The 21,428-nt window shown below is 40.5% G+C and overlaps 3 protein-coding genes across 4 annotated transcripts; 1 reads left to right on the forward strand and 2 right to left on the reverse strand.

The window, feature by feature from the left end:
• Nucleotides 1–832: 832 nt before the first annotated feature.
• Nucleotides 833–6,751, reverse strand: ints5 (integrator complex subunit 5). The gene is made up of 4 exons (XM_088431203.1): nucleotides 6,531–6,751; nucleotides 5,306–5,558; nucleotides 2,717–4,687; nucleotides 833–1,925 (listed from the first exon to the last, which is right to left on the reverse strand). Exons 1-4 carry the CDS (start codon nucleotides 6,623–6,625, stop codon nucleotides 1,218–1,220), a joined length of 3,027 nt encoding a protein of 1,008 aa, XP_088287329.1. The 5' UTR covers nucleotides 6,626–6,751; the 3' UTR covers nucleotides 833–1,217.
• Nucleotides 6,752–7,525: 774 nt separating this feature from the next.
• Nucleotides 7,526–10,347, forward strand: LOC148413831 (phospholipase A and acyltransferase 3-like). Its single transcript, XM_088431550.1, has 5 exons — nucleotides 7,526–7,650; nucleotides 8,878–8,926; nucleotides 9,228–9,336; nucleotides 9,537–9,805; nucleotides 9,869–10,347. Exons 2-5 carry the CDS (start codon nucleotides 8,912–8,914, stop codon nucleotides 9,983–9,985), a joined length of 510 nt encoding a protein of 169 aa, XP_088287676.1. The 5' UTR covers nucleotides 7,526–7,650; nucleotides 8,878–8,911; the 3' UTR covers nucleotides 9,986–10,347.
• On the reverse strand, nucleotides 9,379–20,790 carry scyl1 (SCY1-like, kinase-like 1). 2 transcript variants are annotated; one of them, XM_088431549.1, is made up of 18 exons: nucleotides 20,613–20,790; nucleotides 19,809–19,949; nucleotides 19,356–19,463; nucleotides 19,041–19,267; nucleotides 18,787–18,877; nucleotides 18,070–18,225; nucleotides 17,723–17,881; nucleotides 17,425–17,532; nucleotides 17,084–17,197; nucleotides 16,845–17,000; nucleotides 16,221–16,409; nucleotides 16,037–16,112; nucleotides 15,588–15,782; nucleotides 14,887–15,026; nucleotides 14,696–14,785; nucleotides 14,319–14,615; nucleotides 13,623–13,698; nucleotides 9,379–11,948 (listed from the first exon to the last, which is right to left on the reverse strand). In XM_088431549.1, the coding sequence occupies exons 1-18, from the start codon at nucleotides 20,718–20,720 to the stop codon at nucleotides 11,824–11,826; spliced, it is 2,556 nt and encodes an 851-aa protein (XP_088287675.1). In that variant the 5' UTR covers nucleotides 20,721–20,790; the 3' UTR covers nucleotides 9,379–11,823. The 2 variants fall into 2 exon arrangements, with proteins under 2 accessions (XP_088287675.1, XP_088287674.1); XM_088431548.1 differs by having other exon boundaries at nucleotides 14,887–15,035.
• Between the last annotated feature and the right edge of the window lie 638 nt (nucleotides 20,791–21,428).

Below are 21,428 nucleotides of genomic sequence, written 5' to 3' on the forward strand. Positions count from 1 at the left end.
CATGTATCCTCTCAGGCACAGACACGTCATCTCACGAGTTGATGTCTGACTCTGAACAAAAGGTGACCTAGATTTCAAAGTTCATTTTCAAGTTTAACCTCACAATTTTATTGTATTCGAAAAAAAAAAAATCAGGGGCGTGTTTAGCATTAGACAATATAACTGCAGCCTGGGGGCCCAATAGTAGTACCCCACCCTCGTCATAAAATAAAGTTTTTAATTATTATTGCTGTAGTTTACTTTCTTAAAAAACGTTTTAAAATGTTTCAGCTATTGTTTCCTTTCGAACATGTGCACTACTCACCTTTCAACTTGTCAAACTTGATTGACAGGGTTAAAAAACAAACAAAACAAAAAGACCTCGTGGCAACTCAAAAAGGAAACGGGGAAGCGAGAGGAGATACTTTCTTTTTTAAATCAAAATTAACAAGTGAGAAGAACCTTTTTATGTGGCAATTAAAGTGTGTGCCTGACAAGCGCTGCTTGTCAGCGTAACCACCATATGCAATCGAGATGAAATGGGAGTAGCGTGAGAGCTGTGAGTTTTAAAAATGTTAATTATCCTAGCAAATACAGTTAAGGTTCTGGGATTCACTTGTGAGATACCGTAATTCTGCAAATACAAGATGCAATTTTTCTTTCTAAAGGGTAACTTTTATATATATATATATATATATATATATATATATATATATATATATATATATATATATATATATATATATATATTGTTCGATAGATGGCGGACGTCAGTTGGCTGTTAGCAGCCAGTGCCAGCAAGATGATCAAACTTGCTTACACTTAGAAAACAGCCCCAACCATAAACCATTGCTAGTGATATATTTTTTTTAATGTTTCAGTCATCTAAAATAACACAATTTATTTTTTTCAAGTGATACAAAGCCCGGTTTGCCAAGTTTGAAAGAAGGATCCATTGATAACTTGCTGGATTTATGGTAAAAATAAGATTTTTCAATATTGAGGTTTTGTAGATTTGTTAATTAAGTGCAGGCGAGTCACGATTCGTTTTTTTTCACAGAAACGACTCATTGGAAAAGTATAAAGTCCTAAAAGTATAGTATAAAACATAAACATACATGCACACGGCCACACGTAGAAAATTAAAATTCCAGTGACAAAGGTACTGCAGTCCACTCGTAGAACAATGTAACACAGACATTTATTTTCCTCTCGTTACGTAGGCAGGTAAGTTTCTCTCAGAGTTGAAACCTCCAGCAAAGGTGTCCCAGTCTGTCTATGTTCTTATGCAGGACACTGTGAATCGGTGACACGTATCGTGCCACGTCACCATCCCGCGAGAAATCTCGGCAGAAAAGACCCTTGTCCGGGTTGAAGACAAATTTCTGAGGCATGGGCCCATTGGCCCTCACGTACTCCCACACTGCCAGCAGCAGCAGCCTCACCTCAAAAGGTGCCAGGTGGGAGAAAGCCTCATGGACATTGGCCAGCACGGGAGGCAGCAGTTGGCCCTCGCCCATGCAGGACACCAGGAGGCAGGAGGCCCACAGGTGCCACGGGGAGTCTGTGGCCGAGGCCTCGCGAGACGCCTCCCAGTGGGCAAGCAGGGTGGCCAGCAGGCCTCTGAGCACAGCTGAGCAGTAACAAAGAGCCGGGCGCCCTGCCGCCACTACTTGAAGCAGAGTGAAGAGCACCGGGTGGGCCTCGAAGCAGCGGCGAATGTGAATGTCTCGTTCCACCGTGGTCCGGGCATGCTCCTCTGGAGGCCACGACAGCTCCCCGTTGGCCACGTCCGGACAAACGTTTTCCACCAGTGTGACGGCCACCACCTTGGCTGCTTCGGCGTTGATAGGCGGGGGTTCGTCAGGGTCCACGGGTGGCCGTGAGCCGTTCAGACCGGAGGAGCTACAACATTGGACCACGACCTCCAGCAATGTCTGGATGTTCTGAAGAAATGAGAACATAACGGTGATGAGCACATTCTGTAGTCTGAGACAACAATTTGACTCGCGATAACTCATTATGATTTTTGTCTTTAGGCACCAAATAAGACACATTCCAAAAACAGTGCAGTTCAGATCAGGCCTGTGTGTGGTGTGTACAGAAAATTCAGTTATAGTTCACTCGACCAGTCATTCAGGCAAATATGTTTGAATGTCTGGATTTTGGATAGGAACTAATCTTGAACATGGTATCTTAAAAGGGAAAGAAGGATTCTGAAATTGAAATGGATCAAGTAATACAAGTAATCCCGTTTTTAAAATAATCCAATTTTAATTTGAATCAAACCTTCAGTCTGTGTAGTTCAAAAGATTTTTAGTGTGATCTGGATAACATTGATTATTCGGATCCCAAAGAATGACGGTTGGTCTGCTGCTTCAACAGGGCATAGGATTTTTGGCTTTTTACGTGATAAAAAAATTATTCCTACAATGTAATTCTGTAAATTTGTAGCAGCTTTTTGAGTTAATCAAAAAAATAACACTACCTGTTGTAGCCCATATCGTGATACAGTATCAGATGTCCCATTTAGAGCACCGATAATCCAGATTTGCAAATCCTAAAAATGGTCTACCTGAATTGGGGTGTTGCAAATCAAAATGCTTTGAAAAACTGTCATAAAAGTAAAACAGATGACCTGATCTCGGATAACAAAGAAAATGGGATTTCCTAATGCATATCATGTAGATTTGGACTAATTTTTTGAATAGCTGGCTCCAGGAAAGCCTTTACTCACCAGGGTGATACAAGACGGGTCAGGCTGAGGTGAAGCGGTCCGCATCTTCAATCCCTTGCCGATCACCCCTGCATGAAACACCGACCACACGCTTCCTGAAAAATTGACGGTGGTACCAAATCGGCAGTTAATGTCCAACAAGGAGGCTCCCAGATCATGAGACCCAGACTGGGGTGGCACGAGGGCACCCGACATGTCTGCAATCTGCCCTCCGAAGAGATCTGCGTTGCCTTTATGCAGCACGCCCTCCACCAGCTGCTGAAGCACCGCCTTGAGAGTAAGCGTGGAGTATGCGGCAAAACGGGACAGCATCTGCACAGAACAGCCGACGGCCTCGGCAGCCTGTCCCCCATCTCTCTCCGCCTTCCCAACTTCGCCTCGCCTCCGCAGAGCGAGGAAGAAATGAGCGACGGCGGCCCGAGACAGCAGGAGGAGGTGCGCCGGCGAGGCGGCGCGAGGCAGCGGACTGGCCGACAGCAGCCGCACAGTCGCATGGGACACGGCCGGATCGCCGTGGAGCAGGAGCGGGCCGAAATCGTGGAGGTGCACGGAAACGGACGAGCCCACCTGGGCGGCCATGGTGGACTGAGCATCTGATGTTCCTCTTCTGTCTTCGTCTTGACTCTGAATAACTGTGGCCAGGTTGAGCAGGAGTTGCCGAAGCTGTCGTGGTCCCAAGGTGTGCGTGTGGATCTGGGCCACGCAGTAAGCCACCGCGGCGGGAATGAGCCCTGCCATGCAGGACGAGAGCGTGTTGTGAAGTTGCCAGGCCAGAGCCAGCTCCTCTGGGTTGCGGGCCTGAGTGAGGAGCTGGCAGAGAGCCTCGGTGGCCACGCTGGCGCCGCCGTACACGGACAGCAGGCAAAGCAATTGATGTAGCCAAAGGTGTCGCTTCCGCTCCAGTCTCAGCGTCTCGGCACACAGCTCGCCGACGTGTGTCTGCAGCTCCTCCAAAAATGGGATCTGCGGCTGAGGCGAAGTCGAGCTATGAAGATGTCCGTCGGCGCCGTCCGAGCGGTTATACACCAACTTGTGTAAGTGCAGGAGCAGCATTTGTAGGAGGCTATCGCAACCTTCTCTCACACCTTCGTGAGGGGAAGGTGTAGGACCGGAGATGATGACCGAAGCCGGTGTGGCCGTGTCTGCTAGAAAGCGCAGGACCCGAGCGCCTCCCGATGGGCTTTGGCATATAAGGTGAACGGCGAGGCCCAACATGTTCTCCAGTTCTTCTTTGGGGAGTCCCTGCAACAAGCTGTGCAACTGGAGCAGGACGGGCGGGCGCAGCAGATCCACAAGCTCTGCAGACACGGCACCGAAGAGATTCGGGGACATGGCGGCCAGCTGAAGGAGAAACGGCACCGCCGCTCGACGCAGCTGAGGGGAACCCTCCCAGGAGGTTGAGGACGAAGTGGGAGACATGGGAGTGGATGGGCTCAGGCTCTCCTGGAACATCCTGAGCAACTCTTTCCGGATGCTGTCAGAGTGGTGCGCTGCCAGATGTCCCAGGATTCCCACCACTGAACCGATCTTGGGCACCCGGTTGCCTTTTTCCACCCCGTTCACCACCTGCCCTTGGTCCTTGCTGCCGTGGGAGCAGAAATCTTTGAGTCCACAGGCTAGGACTCGGCTGATGATTGTCCCCGGGAAGGCTGAGCCAATATGAGCCACCACCCAGTCAAAATGCGGGGAATGCTGGACCGATGTGTCTAACAGTGCGTCCACGCACGCGTCAGGGCACCAGGCCAGCATGGCCGCCAAACACTGAGAGTAGGCTTCCATGAGGGAACGTGTGGCGGCGCAGGACATCCAAAGCTGGAGAAGTTCATTGAGGCTGGAGGAGTGGGGGGCCACACTTCGACCGGCATGTTTGCTACTTAGCTGGCCTAGTAAGTCCACAGCCCAGCTGGATACCAGAGGGGCCCAAGCCCGCGGGTTGAGGCGAATGAACTCCGAGAGTACGCCATGAACCTCCTATCAACAGCAAAACACAAACCCAAATTCAGGTTAAAAAAAGACTTGATTTACAAAAAACACAAGATTTTAAAATGGTAGGGATGCAGCGATACTATTTTTATTTTTATTAAGAGGCAACAAGTAATTAGATCAAAAATGCACAATTAACTTGTTCACTGCCATTGACTTATAAACGTCAACAATCCATTTGAACTGAGCTGGTATTGAATCTGTTCACCCAATTAAAATTGATCTTTTTTTTTGTCCCCTCTTTCCGCCATTTCTTTTGGGTTACGACACATCCTACATGGCGGTCAGTGTGCGTGCGTGATCGCCATGTTGGATGTGTTTGCGCTCATGCGTCTATACACGCCTCACCGCTTACATCACCACAATGCTGGTCTGCTATTGGTCGGCGTCATGGTCAAAATGCTTTTTGCGCCTTTGGAATGGCGTGCATGACAAACCATCGGGCACACTGCCTGGCATTGGCTGTACAGCATGTAACAGGCTGCTGAAAAGGTATCAGTTTTGGAGTATCGGTGCATATTTTACAAGGATGAGTACAGACATAAAGTATCGCCTTCTTGCAGATGCTGACAATAATGTTCCATTATAACTTTGAGATAATCTCACCTGAATGATGTCTTCCAGATTTGAGCTGATCCCAGAACTGCCATCGCCCTCTGTCTCCAGGTGGTGGAGGAAGACAGAGACATGCTCGTCATAGACTCCTCTCAGATGCTCCAGCACGGCTCCTCGACAAGCTGGGACGGAGCGTAGCAGACGTACAGCGCAGCGGGCGTGTTCCCGAACACTGAGCTTGCGACCCTGGACTGTGTCAATGCCACTGATGAATGACTTGATCTCCTGAGACAGTTCCTGGCCACTAAAGGAGAATTGGGAGCTGAAGGTTAGGATGGAACGAATGTGAACTTTGCTGCAGAAAATGATAACGCAAGAGTTCATGTGATACATAGCAAGCAATCAGAAGAAAAAACAGTAACAAAGGACTACTTCCCCTCCCTCAAAGTATATTTTTCTTCTTTTGTTTTAATTGTTGTTGTTCTGTTTCATCTTATCTGTGATTTATTTTCAGCTATGAAGCCATTTAAGACTGGTAATTCAGGGCTATACAAATACATCTGATTTTGAAATAAATTACACTGTTGAAAAGTCTTTTCTCTACCGGATTTGTAAGGAATATACACTTAAAACCCTCTTAGTCCTGAAGCGTCTAACGCCAGTGCACAATGGCCTGTGTCATGCATGTTTTCAAAGTTTTTCTTTGCAACACACCTTATTCAAATGATGAGGCCCATTATGAAGCTCCTGCCGAGCTATTTGATGAGCTAGTCATTTGACAGGCGTGTTGCAAATAAGGTTAAGGGAAGAGGCAGCACTACAGTACACTGCTGATGCCAAACTTCCAATTTTGCTTTTGCTATTGTCTTTTGTTTGGTGGATTCAAGTTTTAGATATCAAGGAATCCTGGCAATTCCTTCATTTATCAAGGAACCTTGGTAGCATGTGGAAGAACCACACAACAACACCGGCTTGGAGCCTCCTCGTGGTCATACACTGCCGTAATATAACATTAAATATGGCACCATTTAAAGGGGTGGGGATGGAGAATTTACAGTGGTATAAAATTTATTGCAAAAAGGCTTCAACATAAAATCTACAAAACAACTATTCTCCTACTTTGAGTGTTTACAGTAAAATGTAGTACGATGATCAAAATTATGTTTATGGTGCTGTAGAACAAAACGCACAAAAGTTTGATAGTAAATGTAAAAGTGGTTCTGGAGTGGAGTGGAGGCACGATGTGGTACCCCAGCAGCTGCCAAGCGCAACTCACCTCAGGACAGTAAGCGGCGTGTGAGTGTGTGAGCTCTGCATCGCATTCAGCGGACTCCCGTCAAACACTACAGACATCGCTTGCTCTCGTAACATCCAAGTGCGACATCAAAATCCTCCCAAGGCCTTCGATGCCTCAGTACGAGCAATTATGCCACGTTTATCTTAATAGTCTCTGTCAAATAGCGAAGGGAAGAATACGCCGAAAGGGCGCTCCTTAGCCGGAAGTTGCTTCTTCTTCGATGGAGGAAATTGACACGAAGGCCTTAACAGATATCGTCAGCGACATCTTGTGTTCTTTCTAAAGAACGAGAGGGAGTTTTCTTTAATCTCAAATTAGTGGACACGTGTGTGTGTGTGTGTGTGTGTGTGTGTGTGTGTGTGTGTGTGTGTGTATATATATATATATATATATATATATATATATATATATATATATATATATATATATATATATATATATATATTTTTTTTTTTTTTTTTTTTCACCCCGGAAAAAAAACTTTAATTCGTCACCTGTTCGCCTTTTTGATTCATAATTTCGTAATTTTACAGGTGAAATTTCATTTGTGTTTTCACATGATCGTTTTGCTTTTAATGTTCGCAATTTAGTTCTCACAGGCGTTTGCTGTGTGTGGAAAAAAAGATTGTAACATCACATTTGTAATTTACATCACATTTAGCCTATATATTTATGTGACTTTAATTTGTTTTCCCTTAAAATAAAATATTGAGGTTCATGAGCGGACCAGGCCTATTTTATGATGCCATTTTTTAAAATCCCTTTTAACTAGAAGATTATCTCGAAAGAAAATAAAGATTCAGAACAAAACAAACCTTTTAAAAATCACAACACACGCTAGGTAGTAAATGAATTTCTAATATCTAATATGTTATCATAGCTATGTATAAATGTCATAATACAGTACTATACAAGCATTACACAGAGTGAATGAATAATGAAGTGATTTTGGTCAAACTTTTATTTTGAAGGAACCGGTCAGGTGATCTGTGACAGATGAGCTCATGCGACTCTTGCGGTGGATTTTCAGGCAATGACTTTCCGTCGTCTTTACCAGTCCACGGGAACTTCGGCGGACACAGACACAATAGTATCCAAGGTAAGAACAGCCGAACTGAGAGCAAAATTTGAACTCAATTTGATTTTATGTTGTCTTTTAAAATGGATTTGACGATGCTACATGCACAGTTCACCGTATCATAACAAAGAATGTTCGGATGTTCGGAAGTCGACTTATACCAGTTGTTTTGTGAATAAAAATATTTCGACATTTAATTTTCTTTCGAGCAGCTTAATATTCACTAAGTCGATTGGTTATTATAACAGCAACAATGTCTATTTTTGCCAGTGACACCGTGCAGCCCGGCCGTGTTATTTTTGATTATATTTTTAGTATGATTATACATAACTAAATATACAGGTAATATGTATTGTATTGTGTGTGTGCGCGTGTGTAAATATATATATATATATATATATATATATATATATATATATATATATATATATATATATATATATATATATATATATATATATATATACATACAGTATATATATATATATAAAGTATATACAGTATATATATATATATATATATATATATATATATATATATAAGTATATACAGTATATATATATATAAAGTATATACAGTATATACAGTATATATATATATATATATATATATATGTATATATATATATATATATATATATATATATATACAGTATATATAAAGTATATATATATATATATATATATATATATAAAGTATATATATATATAAAGTATATACAGTATATATATATATATAAAGTATATACAGTATATACAGTATATATATATATATATATATATATATATATATATATATATATATATATATATATATATATATATATATACAGTATATATAAAGTATATACAGTATATATATATATATATATATATATATATATATATATATACAGTATATATAAAGTATATACAGTATATATATATATATATATATATATATATATATACTGTATATACTTTATATATACTGTATATATATATATATATATATATATATATAAAATCATAAAATAAAATAAAAAAATCTGACTGTTGCGCGCACACGCAGTCTACCAGTTTTGTTTTCGTGAAAACATACGCGCTAGACGGCATTGGATACGCGCACACGCAGTCTACCATTCAGTTTCGTTTTCCTGAAAACATTATTCGCGCTAGATGTCATTGGATACGAGGGCAACGGTCGTTCAGATAATTTTTTTAATGTTATGATTCTGCTTATAATTTGAGATTTGTCTCGTTTTTTCAGGGTGTCAAAGTTTCGAGAGAAATTCAACAGAATCATGGCATCAGCACAGGTATGCTTTTAAGAATTTCACTGTTTTCAGAGCCAAGCTGCAATATTGTTTGTGACAATTGTTGTATCGCGAATGGGTCTTTGCTCAGTGGGGTAAGGATAGGTGCAATGGTCATAAGTGTTTTATCATTTATATTTATGGCCAAGGTGTTTTCACACAATGTCTACAAGAATTATGACTACATTTGCTCACATTAGTGTCAGTTACTTATAGAGCACTTGCGTACAAATTTGGGTTTTGTCAAAATTTGTGATCTTACATCTTACAGAGGCTTGTTTCCTGTTTACTCTTTTCCCCACAGTACGATGAGAAACCCCTGCCTGGAGACTTGATCGAAATCTTCCGCGGAACCTACCAGCATTGGGCCATATACGTTGGCAATGGCTATGTTGTTCATTTGGCTCCACCATGTGAGTTGTGATGTCAACAAAAGGCTAAAAACACCTTCCAAAAATAATCCACAGTTTTATGATGGCTATTATTGACTAAATCATTAACTTCCAAATCTTGAAAAATGTTAAGAAATCTGAGTTGACATTAAAACCTGTGTTGCAAACGTGACATAAAAAAAAGGTAATTTTCTGGCTTTGTGTCACTGTCCCAACTGTAGCGGAAGTCCCGGGCGCGGGCATAAACAGTATGATGTCCGTCCTGACGGACAGCGCTATTGTGAAGAAGGAGGAGCTGTGGGAGGTGGTGGGTGATAGCCGCTGGAGGATCAACAACTTACTGGACGACAAGTACGAGCCCCGCCACGTCTACTTGATCGTGAGCGACGCACTCGAACTGGTGGGCGAGGAGTTGCCATACTGCGTTTTCCGTAAAAATTGCGAGCACTTTGTCACCCAGCTGCGTTACGGCAAGCCCCAGTCCATGCAGGTGGGCGGAATTTTCCTTCTTTCTTTCTTTTAAAGGTGGTACAAATGCATCCTCTCTTTGCAGGTGAAACAAGTTGGAGAAGCTGCAATAGCTACAGGAGCGATAGCCCTGGGTGTTTTCGGCATAGCAGCACTGGTGACAAGTCTGCTCGGAAGCAACAAGGACAAGCGCAAACAGTAGTGGATAACGCAGCAGAAATGATCCTGCCCCTTAAATTCAGCAATTCACCAGCAAAGCTTTGCACATATTGGAAGCAGTCCTATAAAAAGGAAATCACATTAATTCAAATGTTGCACCAATACTAAATGTACTGTAAGCACACTTATTTTTATATTGCGTCACCTTATGAATAGGAGAATTTGCAATAAAATCAAAATGACTCAGATTTGTACTGTTTGTGTATTAAGGATGTTTAAGGAAATCACATTTTGCACTTGACTTTGAGTCATCTGATTTTGAAGTACTGATTTGATACATTGACATTGTATTAAGAACGAAAATAAACATATCCAAATCCTATTTAAATAAAAATATTTTACTCATTTGTATTGTTTCTTTTCCCCTGACTCCAATCAGCCAAAAATGATGTGATGGGTGCCAATTTCCAATCACATGATGGGGATTTGGACACCCGTATCTTATATGATAATATAGTATATTGTAGTTTGATAAGAAATTGAAATCATAAAGTCGGAATAAAAACTTAAGAAAACATTTGAGAGGGGTGGACTTTTTGCACTCCAGGGTTTGTATCGTATTTGTTTTTAAAACTGTCTAAATTTGGCCACATGATTTTTGCAAACTCTCAACTTTACTCAGCATGATCGATTTGTCACATTTTACAATTTCAGTTTTAAGTCAACTTAACACGTATGACACATGACATCATTCTTACATTTTGTCTTGACATGAACACATATATGGTTTTTAAGGCATTTATATACTGTTTATTTCAGAATAGGTCACATGCTACATGATTTGGATTTTCCTTTTTTAAAAACTTTTTTCCCCCCTGCCTGCCAGTATGTCCTTCCATCAAACATTTATGATCCCAGCAGATAATTTCACAAATATAATTTTAAAGACAAGATAAGGACTTTTTTGTACATACTTTACTGGGGATATGGAATGTGACAATTTGTGTTTCATGTTATTCAAAACTGGGATGCAAGCCAAAAGTATTGTCCAGCAAAGCAAATGAAGGCACGTAAATAAAAAAATGAATAGCCTTCACTCAGAACCTCCTCACCAGTGTAAACAATCTGCTCGATGTAATTATGAATAAAACATTTTCCTGAACTAATGAATTGCACTGGGTGCAATGGAAACATAACACAGATTTGAACTCATTCACTGCCATAGACGTTTATAGATATCAAAGATCCATTTTGAATAGGCTGGCAGAATAAATGAATTTATTCTGATCCTTGAACGTCCATCACAACATCAAACCTTATTGAAAAAAATTCCAACCTGTGTGTAGGGTGTTGCTGCTGGGTGGAGGCAAGCTAGTATTGGGAAGGAATTTCTTATACTGAACCTATATATACACCATGACATTGATTCAAGAGTTCCTGGTCATAAAATTATTTAATTGGCCTCAAAAAGTGCATGCACAGACTGCATAAAGCCTGGAACTACAGTGTGTTTGTGAGTTTACTGGAAATTCCCAAACCCTTTTCGTGTGTGTGTGTATTTTTTATATATATATATATATATATATATATATATATATATATACACACACACATACACATTTTATGAAAAAGTGTCTTTTTTTAAAGACAAGATGCTTAATTTTATATGCATTTACTTTACAACTGACCCTTTGTTACGACTTAGCCATCCACAATATGAGACAAATTGGTGATTGCTGCATTGTCAACAACCTCCTTGTTGCCGTAATGATCAGCGGAGGATCCAAAGCTATGTTGTCCACAAGCGCAAAAGTTTGAGGAATGTGGGGTCTCCATCTCGCGGCCCGTATTCAGTCAATGTCCGTCATGGGCGTACCTCTATCAGTCTAGTTTGCGTGCACCTAGCTTGAGGGGACCTTTGGCGGCTTTGCGTTCTGCCCGTTTGGCCTCTAGCTCTTTCCTCCTCTCCTCTCGTTTCTTCTTGGACAGCTCAGCCTTGCTCAGACCTGCCGGGCGATACACAAACCCCTTTTGTACAAATCACAGAAAGTGGTGCAAATAAACACATTTTAAGTATTTATGGATATCCACACGAGGGGTTCAATTTATTACCCATATTACCTCATTCATTTTGCTGTAATGGATAAGCATGATTTCACATTTTACTTTTATTAAATGAAATTTAGCATATACAGTGAAACTCCTCTATAACGAAACCTGCATGTGCAAAACAAAAAACAATAATCCTCCGTTGTGAAAAAGAATCCATGCTTGAAGCCTTTCCCTCTTTCTTACTTCCTCATACAATGAAAAAAAAAACCCTGTTGCAGAATACAACATGTTTTTTTTCTGCATTTGCGTTGCACTGAAATTCATGACGGAAAAAACAAGCCTGCAGCAAAAACTGCGAGCTTCCATAACCAATAGTTCGTCCGCCATGTTGTCCGTCATAAAGAAATTTCAGAAGGCACGCGTTGTGTAAAATATGTTCCGCGTGCAGGGGCGCGGTTTGCCGACATAACGTGATTTGATGCGCCGATCATTTGATTTGTGTACATGTCAAGCTTAATCCAAGCTTAACATTTGAAGACGGGATAAAAATAATAAAGATGAAGGATGAATAAAGCAAAGTGAAAGACATTATGCAAGAAATTGATGTAACTGTGAAAATGAATGCTTATTTTTGATTTGGCAATTTCATTCTTTTTTTTAAAATGTTGGATGGTTTCATTTTTAACTTCAATCACACAAATGTCTGGGTGCAAATATGATTTCGTTGCAGAGGAGTTCCACAGTACATTTATTTTGGTTAAATCACATCTAACTAATGAAATAATACTTGATTCTTTTATATTTTTTTGTTTGAATAAATTATGACTAATGTGTTTTACATTTATGCTAACATTCAATACAGTGTATAAGGGTATTCAGTATTGTTAAGAATATAGTTGTGCCTTATCTGAAGAGCTCCATTGCCAAAGGGCGATGTTTTTGCCAACGTTTATAAACATGTTTTGCTGAGGACTGGGGGGAACAGGAAGTAAGGGAGGGGGCTTTTGGTCATGTTTACAGGAAGCCAATCAAGGAGGATGCCCAGACACGATAGACTTGCATCGACTAGTGAAAATAAGCCAACAAGTTTCTTCTTTGCACACCACTCCCAAGGGGGAAATGGTTATAGATCGATTATAACCATATAATCTCAATATGAATTGTCTAGCAGCACCTTTTCTGCCTGACCCGTTTGCGGGCCGGAATCTTGCATGCTCAGAATTCTGTCTTTTGTACTCATTGGACTTTGAGGATAAAACACAGATCAAAATTTCAATTGAGAGTGATGTTTTCTTAATTGTACTAAATAATTCTTAAATATTTGTTTTATATCTTAAAGGAGATTAAACAAACATGCAGGAATTTATCTTGGTTAAAATTCTAACCAATCTTTAATATGTCATTTTATGTTTGTTTTTGTTTTTTGAGAATCTAGGCATCCAAGCAAGAGTACTTATTTACAGATTTATATATATGTTTTATTTATTTACAGATTTTTTTCTAGTGTTAGGCAAACTAACAATAAATGGTGCTGGTGCTAAATGAGTTAATATTCAAGTATCTAAAGTCACTAAACCCCTAAATGAGACTCTAAAAAAAAAAAAAAAACAGGAAGATCCAAGTCTCACCATGATTTCCATCTAACGCCTCCCAACTTTCTTCTGTGCCCCAGTCTCCTGTTGTGTCTGTACTCCAGCCTCCAGGCTGGGGGAAAAAAACACACACATTCATTGACTATTTATACCTGACTATTTATCCCTTTGACAACCATGGAATATCTGCCAATGCTCAAGTGTTAACATACATTTCTTTAATAGTGCTAATCTTCACTTATCACAAGTGAAAAAAATGGTTAAATCATTCTTGAATGTATTTGACTTTACTATTCCTATGTAGTTTAAAGGGGCCGCAACAAGAAAAGTCAACTTTCTGGAGCGATGGCACAGCAGCTACATGGTAAGAGCAAATGAGCCGTTTTACTTCCTGGTTAGAAAGATCATTACCATAAAACTTTAATTTATTAAGAATTTAAATCGCCAATAGGCCAAACATGTATATGGACATTGTGGAAAGTACTGAAATATGTCACGGGCCCTTTAATCTCGAATAATAGTATTTTGTCTCATTAAAGAAATATTGCGTTTTTTTGTGTGGAAAGTGAACTGGAATAGATTGTAGCTTCTATTCGGCACAATAGTGAAAGAATCTGAAAGTGTTTTGCGTGACAAGTATCGTCAAGCAACTAATTACACTTATATTTCAAGGTACCAATGTTAATAAATCATCGTGTCAGAATAAAATAATTTGCATTTCTCAATGCTCACCGTGGGGCCCGTCGTGTTTCTCTGTGCCACGCAAGCGAACAAATCGTTCTGACCAGTTCCTTTGCTCATGCTCCCGCTGTCCCAGTTGTACTCGCTGGCCAAGCGGACCCCCTCTGGTAGCGCTGCAGTGACGACATCAGATTCCTCGGCCCACTCGTTGCCCCAGCCCTCCTCACCAGCGGAGCTCTGGCCTTGGCCCTCTTTCTCGTTGGACCAGCTGTCATCAGCGTCCCAGCCTGAGCTGCTCCAGTCGGAGCTCTGCTTTTTTACCACCATGCTGGACGATGACCTGCCCGCCTACAAACGTGGTGGTCGCAGTATCACCGAGTGAGGTTTCATCATCTGTCATAAAGAAACCAGGCTAAGAGGAAACCTACTTCTCGTTCACCGACGTTCTTTTTGGTTGACGTCGTTCCTGACCAGTCAGTATTCCAGTCATCCTTCTCAATTCGACCTTTATCTGAATCCTAGAGTGGGGGGGGGGGGGGGGGGGGGGGGGGGGGAACAGATCCCAATGGTCAAAACTAACATTTATAACAAAGTACCCATTATTTCAAATGAGCCTTACCTCTAAACTCCCCCAATCCTCTTCATCATCCCAGTGCTCTCCTGTCTCTTCGTCATTTTCTGTCTCTTCATGTGTCTGTAATCTGTCCGTAGGTCTTGAGGCAGATGAACTTTGGGCTTGGGAGGCTTGTGGACCTTTATCTACACAACCTCAGAATAGGGACAGAGGAGATTAGAAAAACTTGAAAAAGACACGCTGTGTGTAAAGCTTATTCAGGCACTAATAATTAAAAATAATTAAAAAGAAAAAATACAAATCATTCTTCCTCTGGGTTTTTGCCTTTTTAGCAACAATGTGATGGTAAATGATTTCACTTGTCTTGCTAAGGGAGATTTAAAAACTACAAAATCAAACGTGCACAGGTTAAAAATCGGAAAGCGCAGAAGAAAAGCTTAATATTGCCGACATCTTTGTATTATCATTATAGATAAGAAATAATTTTGGCCCTAAAATAGACCCTTGCAGAACATCACATTGTTAAATTAAATTCAGACGCCCTCTTGCTGGTTTTTGCATCATCACATCATGTGTTTTTGGATGTACTGTTTTGGTTTTAATTTGAATAACTTCGGTCAAAAAAAGAAAATGCATTTTATTTGATACTTTCATGCCAAAATTTTCTGCAGCCAAAAATTCAGTGCATGCCTACCTATAACGTCATAGAATGGCATCAGCAGAAGTCTTTGTCATCTTTGCCTTACCAGGGGTGCCACCTGCGGTGAGAGGGGTCATGCTGGTGGCGTTGGAAGCCCCACTACTTTCAGCTGCCGCACTTCCTGCTGTCCCCGGCGCATTGCGTATCAATTTGGATGTGAGAGAGGACATTCCGGTCACAGCCCAGCCGGTCCAGCCGGAAGAGGTGCTGGGTGGCTGAGCACACGACCCAACATCTTTTTCTGTTGAAGACAAGACATTTTGAAATTGTAATCATTTGTTTTTGGAAACTTAACAAAACCATTATTGATAAGGCAATTTCATTATGAAACTGTGACTGAATCTTTTTAATCTCTGGACAGACTTATGCTTTAATTGCTTTAATTTGAAGAACATCTTATCAAAATTAGAGATCCTATGAATAATACAAGTATGCATCCAATACCTGGTCACAAGGCAATAAAATGAAAAAAAACTAATGGGCGCTATTACACACCAATCTCAGCCAGCTTCGTCGGATCTTCTGACACAGCTTCAAGCTTGGAGATAAAACTCTTGATGGCTTTGAAAGTCTAACAATAGCCAGGAATCAGAAAGTCAAATTATAAGAAGGGCAAATAACAGAAGAGACTGAATTAGGCAAGAAGCAAAAAATTGTGGCCGTCAAAGTGAAAGAGCACCTGTTCCCTGACGCTCTTGTCAGGGTCGACGGTAACAGCACAGAGTGTGGGCAAAATTCGGGCAGCAACCTCCGATAGGCTGTAGAAGTTGTGTGTGGCGGCAAAGCCCAGCACACCAGCAGAACGTGATGCTGCAAATGGGTCTTTCGTGGCCCGTGAGAAGGCAGAAATAAGAACTCGCTGTCGAGTCTGTAAAAATAAGTGCAGGATTATTGTATTATAGGCTATTATTGTTTCTTTTTGAGTGTCTTGAAACTGCATGGAAAAAACAAGTAGTATAAATTGCCCACACTCTCGATTTTATCGACACAGTATTTTGTTTTTACTCCTGTGCTTCTGAGGAGTGGTGGAAAAACACAGCTGTGCAATTCAATGACAAAAGAAAACAACTTAATTTTCCTTCCATGAATTACTGAAATTGAATGAATACATTATGGTGTCCTGAATTTCTTTTCACCATTTTTATACTCTGAAATACTGAAAAGCAATGTTGAAATAATCTAATCCTATTTGCGTTCAGATTAAGTATTACACATTTTTCAATTTAAGATTTTGCCATGCAATATAATCTCTAATTCCAATTTGTCCGCCTGCCAATCTTTTTGAGTGTTTACTGTGCCTTACCCCAGCATTGAGGTAGGAGGCAATCTTTCCCAGGCAGACAGTGGTGTTGCATCGTATTGGGCCCTGCTCATCCCTGGCCTGCAACCTGGCAAAATGGCGCATGAGCTCCTGGTTCAAGTTGCTTTCGTTCAGTTTGGGGGCCAACAGCAACATAGACTGAGCAGAAGAGAGGGAGCTGCTGCGTCAGACAAATGTGTAGACAAAAAAAAAACAAGATTGCCATTTCAGTGAACTCATACCTTAACTGTTTGCTCTCTGATGGCAGGGTTGGTATCAGTAAAGCCATGAACAACATGTGGGAAAATCTGGGAATTTACTGCAGCCTCGTTAAGATACTGAATAAACTGCTCCATCTGGAAGAAGATAGGAGAAAGAAAAAATACGGTGAGAACATTCCTGGACATCTATATCAAGGTTTAGAATTTGACATGTCTTATGCACTATTTTTTTTTTCCAAAAGGGGTAAAACTGCACAACAAAATCAGCTGATTAATTAATTGGCTGGGTCGAATAAAGAGTTGCCACTTGTGGAATTTAATTGTTATGTCTATATGAGAGAGGTTTTGTTCTTATAAATTACCTGCTGAAGGAGTCGTATTCTCATGGCCCGGTCCGTGGAGGAAAACATTTTCACAATAACGGGGATGATCTTCTGTTGATATTCTTCAGCAGACAGGAACTTTCCCACCTAGTGGTTATTTTTGAAGATGTGTAAGCTCAAACGCCACTCTCAAAATAGTTCTAATCATCAAATCATTATAGATTAACAGTATTATCTTTATTAAAGCACCAGTATTTAAAAAAAAAGCAATAATTAACTTCCGACCTGTTTCAGCCACCCTGGTATTGACAAGTATTCAAAAGACATAAGGACATACCTTGAAAAGTGGCGTGAGGACAACAGCGCCGGCATTCCCAAATTCGAAGGCGGTGAGAAGTTGGGGCAGGACCTTGTGTTTGCAGAAGTCCTCTGGGAAAGAGTCGAGGTTCTCACTCAAGTCTTGGAAGAACTGCTGCTTTTCCGCCGGCTCTTTGATCTGCGTCCCCCAAAATAATAAAAACCCATTAGAGAAAGCCTTACTTTGGAGATATGAGCATATGGTGAAGAGGGTTGTGAAATTCGGGAGCTGGCACTTCCTGTCTCACTACATCCCAAATTTTCGATTGCAAATACAAAATTGATGTCAAAAATAGCTTTCTAAAGGGGTTGGCTGTGTGTTCATGCCTGGATCTCCTCCAGGAAGAGGTTGCTCTCCACAAAGCTGTTACTGAGAAACCCTCCGGGGCTTCGGCAGTTCTGGAGAAAGCGGGCTGGATTGGGCCGAGCTCGTGGATTAGCACCAACCAGTTCGCAGTAGTGAGGAACCAGGGATTTGGGGATCTGTGGGTACAGAGATGAACAGCCAGCAAACTGAAGCACCCTAGGACCATAGCAATCATCTCATCTACTGTAATTGCAGTGCCGCTTTAACAATATGGCCATAAAATGCGGTCTAGTCATTGTCTTTTTTTATTTTTGTCAAACAATGTTCAATATCTGAAATATAATTCAAACTTGTAATACTATTTAGTAAGTAAAATCAGAGTTAACAAAAATATTAAAAACAAAAGAACCGGCCAAATTACCCCCCGGATTTTAATCAGTCTTTTAAAATACATTTAATTTACAGAATTGTTCTTTAAAAAAAAATACTTCTTTGTAAAATAATTCATCGCTTTAGCAATATTTTGTCTGGAGAAAGAAGTTTGGTTTGGTTGTTACGCTAAGTTTTTTAGCATGTTGGCTCAAAAATAGTTTAAAATGAGTGAAGGCCAAACAATAAAAACAGCTTGTTCAAGAAGAAAACATACTACATTAATATTTAAGAGTGTAATGTGAGTAATAATGCTGAAGATCGATCGTAATGAAAAATAATGTCAGAAGTTTCTTTAAATGACAAACCTTTCCAAGTGAACGAAGTGAGGCTGTGCGGGCAAGTGGCCCATTAAAGACTTCCCAGATGAGACAGCCTAACCGCCACACTTCTCCTGTCCTGTAAAAAAGGAAAAGAAAAAAAGGGAAAAAGAAAGAAAACTGTTTGTAGAACATTGGAAAAATATTAGCCGTTTTTTCCTCTATGTCATCGTTAGTCTGTTGCACTTGTGATGGTGTCTCTGATAAGACCTGCAAAAACACCATCCCCTAGAATTTCTCACCATTTTTCTCCAACACAATTGGGCGACTCTGGCGGGTTATACTTCTCCATATCGGGGTAGAGGGACTTTGGATCAGGGAGCGAGGCTCCGTTCGGATCACCTTGTTCTGGGGCAACATGATCGAGCGCCCCCAACTTCCACTCTCCGGCTCGGTCGACAAAGATAGCCCACAAGCCCAAGTTGTTATGGAGCAAGTGGCAATCATTCACCAAAAAACTCAGCGCTTTCTAATAAAACAACACACAAACAAAGTACAGGGATGCCAACTGACACAGTACAACATTTATTTAAAAAAAAAAAAAAGGTTCAACTTACTACAATCTGATGCAGACCCCAGGAGACTTCCAGTTCACCCGGAGTGCCCTGCAGGTGACTAGCCAGTGGAGTCACGGGCTCAGTTACAAGGTAAAGGCTCTTCTCTGTCTGGAGTGATATAGGCATGAAAAAGGAAATATCACATCTAGCAATACAAACATATAAATAAAACACAATGAAAAAACATGATGCTGACTCACTAAAATAGCAAATGGAAAGGCTCTATGGCTTTTAGGGTGCAGTGTCATGACTACATATTGTAAATCTCCACAAAATGACTTCACAAATATTAGTCCATGGCCTGGTACAGGTCCAGGTCCAGGCACTAGGCCACATTTTTACACATAGACATATTCATACCAAAACATACAGAGGTTTTGATGGTGTATTTAGCTTTTGAGAATGGGTGCCCTCTTTGTTGTATGACTGACAGTGCACAATGACCCAACGCACCTCCAAGCCATCAACGTAAGCCAGGATGTTGGGGTGACGAAGGGTCTTCATCCGTTTGATGGCTGACTTTGCCAACTGAGTCTGCTGCTCCGTCCCCTGACCCACCTCGTGCACAAACACCGACACTGGTTCTCCATTGGACTGTGTGAAATTGAGTATTTATAGACAATAAGACAGTTCTAATTGAACCAGGTAATGTAATGGACTTTTGCCTTTCAGCAAATGAAACATTTAATGGTAGGACATTCGCTGTGGAAAGTTTTATTAATTTCGGTTGTGAATCATATAATGTGGTGAATACTAGGTTCATTCTAATATTTCACCGAAAAGCTTTAAAAAAAATCTAACTTGTGTACAGTTTTTATTTCACATCCATTATCATGATGATGTCAGGTGCTTGGCGATGACAATTGAACATTGACGATGACAATGACAATAGGCAATGCCCAGTTGGACGATTAAGTGGTAGTTGGGTTTTGTATAATGGTGCACGCTTACACACACCAAAAAACATTCATAAAAATAAATAATAAAGCCATTATAGTGTATCAGGCGTGGCTTTTGATGCGACTACACCGGGTGACGTGGCGACAAACAGAAGGAAGCTGTCGTTTTTAATGGACATTACAGTAAAGATAGCCCGTCGTTTAAAAATCACAATTTATAAGCAAATAACAAAAACAGAGAGGCAAAACGCATTGATTAAATTCATACATCGTAAAGGACTGTGACTTTTGGGTGCTTCAAAGGCCGAAACTAGCAACGTTGTTGACTAAGGATCGGTAGTGGTTTGTGTCTTTTTACCTTTCGTTTGCCCCGATGTAAGGTCCATATTCCAGATTTCTCTTGGCTGTCTGGAAGAATTTCATAGGCAAAGTCTTTAACAGGATCCCTGGCAAAAAAGGACCACATCGCCTCTTTCCACCTCACCAAACAAACATACTCGCTCGCAGGGCCAGATGAACGGCTAGCTTGTAAACGGAACGCGAGGAAATGCTTCCGGTAGAAACAAAATACAACAAATGGTTCTATTTGACTTAAATAAAATGCTTACTTAAAAAAAGATAGTGGTATTAACTTAGATAAAGCATAATGGGGATGAAATGTTTTTATATTTAAAAATTCCTTCAAAATTATGCCCTCCAAGGTCCCGACAAAAATAAATATAAATGTATTTGGAATGAATTTAATTGTTAAATTATATAACTGCAACATTCCTGGTCAGATTTAAAGTCTCCAGAAAAACAAAAACAAAAACAATTTATTTTGCAATTTATTTAGCAATTAATATTGCTGCTCTGTCTGTCTGTCTCCTTTTTTTTTTTTTTGATTGACTACTGTTACATCTTTTGCTCTGCTGTAGTGTGACTGACTGGTCAATGCCTTTCAGTCTCGCCCTCTCTCACTTCCATTGTGTGGCGTGAACTAACTTGCAGAGTATTTTGTTGTTTTTGTCCATGTCAGTTTTGGTGATCATATTTTTTCTGCAGCACTTTTCTTTTATTGTATTTACATTTTTGTGTACAGCTGTTTTAATCTTAAACGGCTCAGTTGAGCAGTGGTTAGCATGTCCGCCTCACAGTTCAGGGACCCGAGTACAAATCCACCGCGCTTTGGCCT

Source organism: Hippichthys cyanospilos, chromosome 13, assembly GCF_059441005.1.
Source record: "Hippichthys cyanospilos isolate Australia breed blue-spotted pipefish chromosome 13, RoL_Hcya_1.0, whole genome shotgun sequence".
NCBI lineage: Eukaryota > Metazoa > Chordata > Actinopteri > Syngnathiformes > Syngnathidae > Hippichthys > Hippichthys cyanospilos.

What these genes read in the sequence shown, in the direction of transcription:
- scyl1 (XM_088431548.1), bottom strand. Translation starts at nt 20,720, where the DNA reads ATGTGGTCCTTTTTTGCCAGGGATCCTGTTAAAGACTTTGCCTATGAA. An exon ending in AATTGTGTTGGAGAAAAATG is followed by an intron (nt 18,878 to 19,040) that starts GTGAGAAATTCT and finishes CCTTTTTTACAG; the next exon opens with GACAGGAGAAGTGTGGCGGT. An exon ending in ACAAGAGCGTCAGGGAACAG is followed by an intron (nt 16,113 to 16,220) that starts GTGCTCTTTCAC and finishes GGCTATTGTTAG; the next exon opens with ACTTTCAAAGCCATCAAGAG.
- LOC148413831 (XM_088431550.1), top strand. An exon ending in TGTTCATTTGGCTCCACCAT is followed by an intron (nt 9,337 to 9,536) that starts GTGAGTTGTGAT and finishes TCCCAACTGTAG; the next exon opens with CGGAAGTCCCGGGCGCGGGC. An exon ending in GCAAGCCCCAGTCCATGCAG is followed by an intron (nt 9,806 to 9,868) that starts GTGGGCGGAATT and finishes CTCTCTTTGCAG; the next exon opens with GTGAAACAAGTTGGAGAAGC.
- ints5 (XM_088431203.1), bottom strand. Translation starts at nt 6,625, where the DNA reads ATGTTACGAGAGCAAGCGATGTCTGTAGTGTTTGACGGGAGTCCGCTG. An exon ending in ATCTGGAAGACATCATTCAG is followed by an intron (nt 4,688 to 5,305) that starts GTGAGATTATCT and finishes TGCTGTTGATAG; the next exon opens with GAGGTTCATGGCGTACTCTC. An exon ending in ACCCGTCTTGTATCACCCTG is followed by an intron (nt 1,926 to 2,716) that starts GTGAGTAAAGGC and finishes TCATTTCTTCAG; the next exon opens with AACATCCAGACATTGCTGGA.